The 1,722-nt window shown below is 53.9% G+C and overlaps 1 protein-coding gene across 2 annotated transcripts in view; it reads left to right on the top strand.

The window, feature by feature from the left end:
* LOC109924611 (uracil nucleotide/cysteinyl leukotriene receptor) overlaps nt 1–1,686 on the top strand; it is a 10,278-nt gene extending 8,592 nt beyond the window's left edge. For both annotated transcript variants that reach the window (XM_048593705.1, XM_048593704.1), the window contains exon 2: nt 427–1,686. In XM_048593705.1, coding sequence (XP_048449662.1) covers nt 483–1,478 — 996 coding nt within the window. In that variant the 5' untranslated portion in view covers nt 427–482 and the 3' untranslated portion in view covers nt 1,479–1,686. The remainder of the gene's footprint in view (nt 1–426) is intronic.
* Nucleotides 1,687–1,722: the final 36 nt, after the last annotated feature.

The following is a 1,722-nucleotide window of genomic DNA, read 5'->3' as shown; positions in this document are numbered from 1 at the left end:
GACAGTATCTGTGACCCTGACAGTATCTGTCACCCTGACAGTATCTGTGACCCTGACAGTATCTGTGACCCTGACAGTATCTGACCCTTATGTCCCAGGACACAAGTTGTTTTTCTGTTTGATTTGTGCAGGCAGTTTGTGTTTGCTGTGGGAGAGAGGTGGCATGTTGCTTGCAGAGTGAAATTCTTAGGGCCCGTGATGGAGCTGTGATATACTGACCTTGTTACTGTCCCCCATGCAACGAGTAGGAGCCTCGCTTGAGTACAGGCATAGGGCAGGAAAGGTGTAAAGTAACTATCTAAATGCAGCGTTCATGCACCTCGGAAACAATGGGCCTGGGATAGTAGAACGTACGACTAACATGTGAGGGGTCAGCAGGTCCACTTGAAACAGGGAACTGTCACGGAGCTGTTGTTATTTTTGCAGATGTCCATTGAGAACGTGGTCCAGTCTGCACCCTGTATGAGCGGGTAACCTTCGACATGGCAGTGCCCCTCAGCAATGCCAGCTCCCAGCAGTGTATGCAGGAGAGTCATGAGGAGAACCTCTTCTTCTCTTCCTTCTATGGGGTGGTCTTTGTGCTGGCTTTCGTGGGCAATATCCTCGCCGTGTGGGTCTTCTCCTGTGACAAGAGCTCCAACACCACCACCAACATCTACCTGATGCACCTGGCAGTGGCCGACCTGTCCTATGTCCTGATCTTGCCCATGAGGATGGTCTACCACCTCAGCCAGAACCACTGGCCCTTCGGTGAGGTGCCCTGCCGCATCACCGGCTTCCTCTTCTACCTGAACATGTACGCCAGCATCATCTTCCTGACTGGCATCAGCGCCGACCGCTTCCTGGCCATCGTCTACCCGGTCAAGTCCATGCGCATCCGAAAGCCCCTCTACGCCAACGTGGTCTGCATCGCCTTGTGGGTGGTCATCGTGGTGGGTGTGGCGCCCATGCTGGGGGCACCACAAACCCTCCAGGTGGGCAATGCCACCACCACCAAGTGCCTCCAGCTTTACAGGGAGAAGACCTCCAGCGTCGCCCTGGTGCCCCTGACGGTGGGCTTCGTGGTGCCCTTTGTGATCACGGTGACCTGCTACTTGCTGATCATCCGCAGCCTCCGCAGGGGTAACCGCATCGAGAGGCACCTCAAGGACAAGGCCATCAAGATGATCATCCTGGTGCTCACCATCTTCCTCATCTGTTTCGTGCCCTACCACATCAACCGGTACATCTACATCCTGTTTGCCGGCACCACCCGCTCCAGCTGCCGGGACAGGAAACTGATCGCTCTCAGTAACCGCATCACTTCCTGCCTGACCAGCCTCAACAGCTGCCTCGATCCCGTTGTCTATTTCTTTGTGGGGGAGAAGTTCCGCGAGCGGTTCTGTCACTTTGTCTGCGGCCACAGGAAGCGAGCGCAGACTCTCAGTCATGAGACCAAAACCAACGAGAGCTCGCTCAGCTGTAAGTCTGAGCTGTAATCTCATTGGGAACCAGCCAACCACTCCATCATTTCACTACAACTCATTGCTCTATAGGAGCTGGTCCATGTGACTGAGTGTGAGCGTGTGAGGGTGTCTGTGTATGGGTTGTATGTGAGTCAGTGTGAAAATGGATGTGAGTGTGTGATAATGAGTGTCTGGGTGAGTGTGTCACTAGGTGTGTATGTGATAATGAGGTCTGGGTGAATGTGTCACTGGGTGTGAGTGTGATAATGAGTGTCTG

This window comes from Rhincodon typus, unplaced genomic scaffold (assembly GCF_021869965.1).
Source record: "Rhincodon typus isolate 14 unplaced genomic scaffold, sRhiTyp1.1 hic_rhity00003626, whole genome shotgun sequence".
Lineage (NCBI taxonomy): Eukaryota > Metazoa > Chordata > Chondrichthyes > Orectolobiformes > Rhincodontidae > Rhincodon > Rhincodon typus.
The sequence above is the reverse complement of the archived record's forward strand: the minus strand, read 5'-3'. Positions and strand labels throughout refer to the sequence as shown.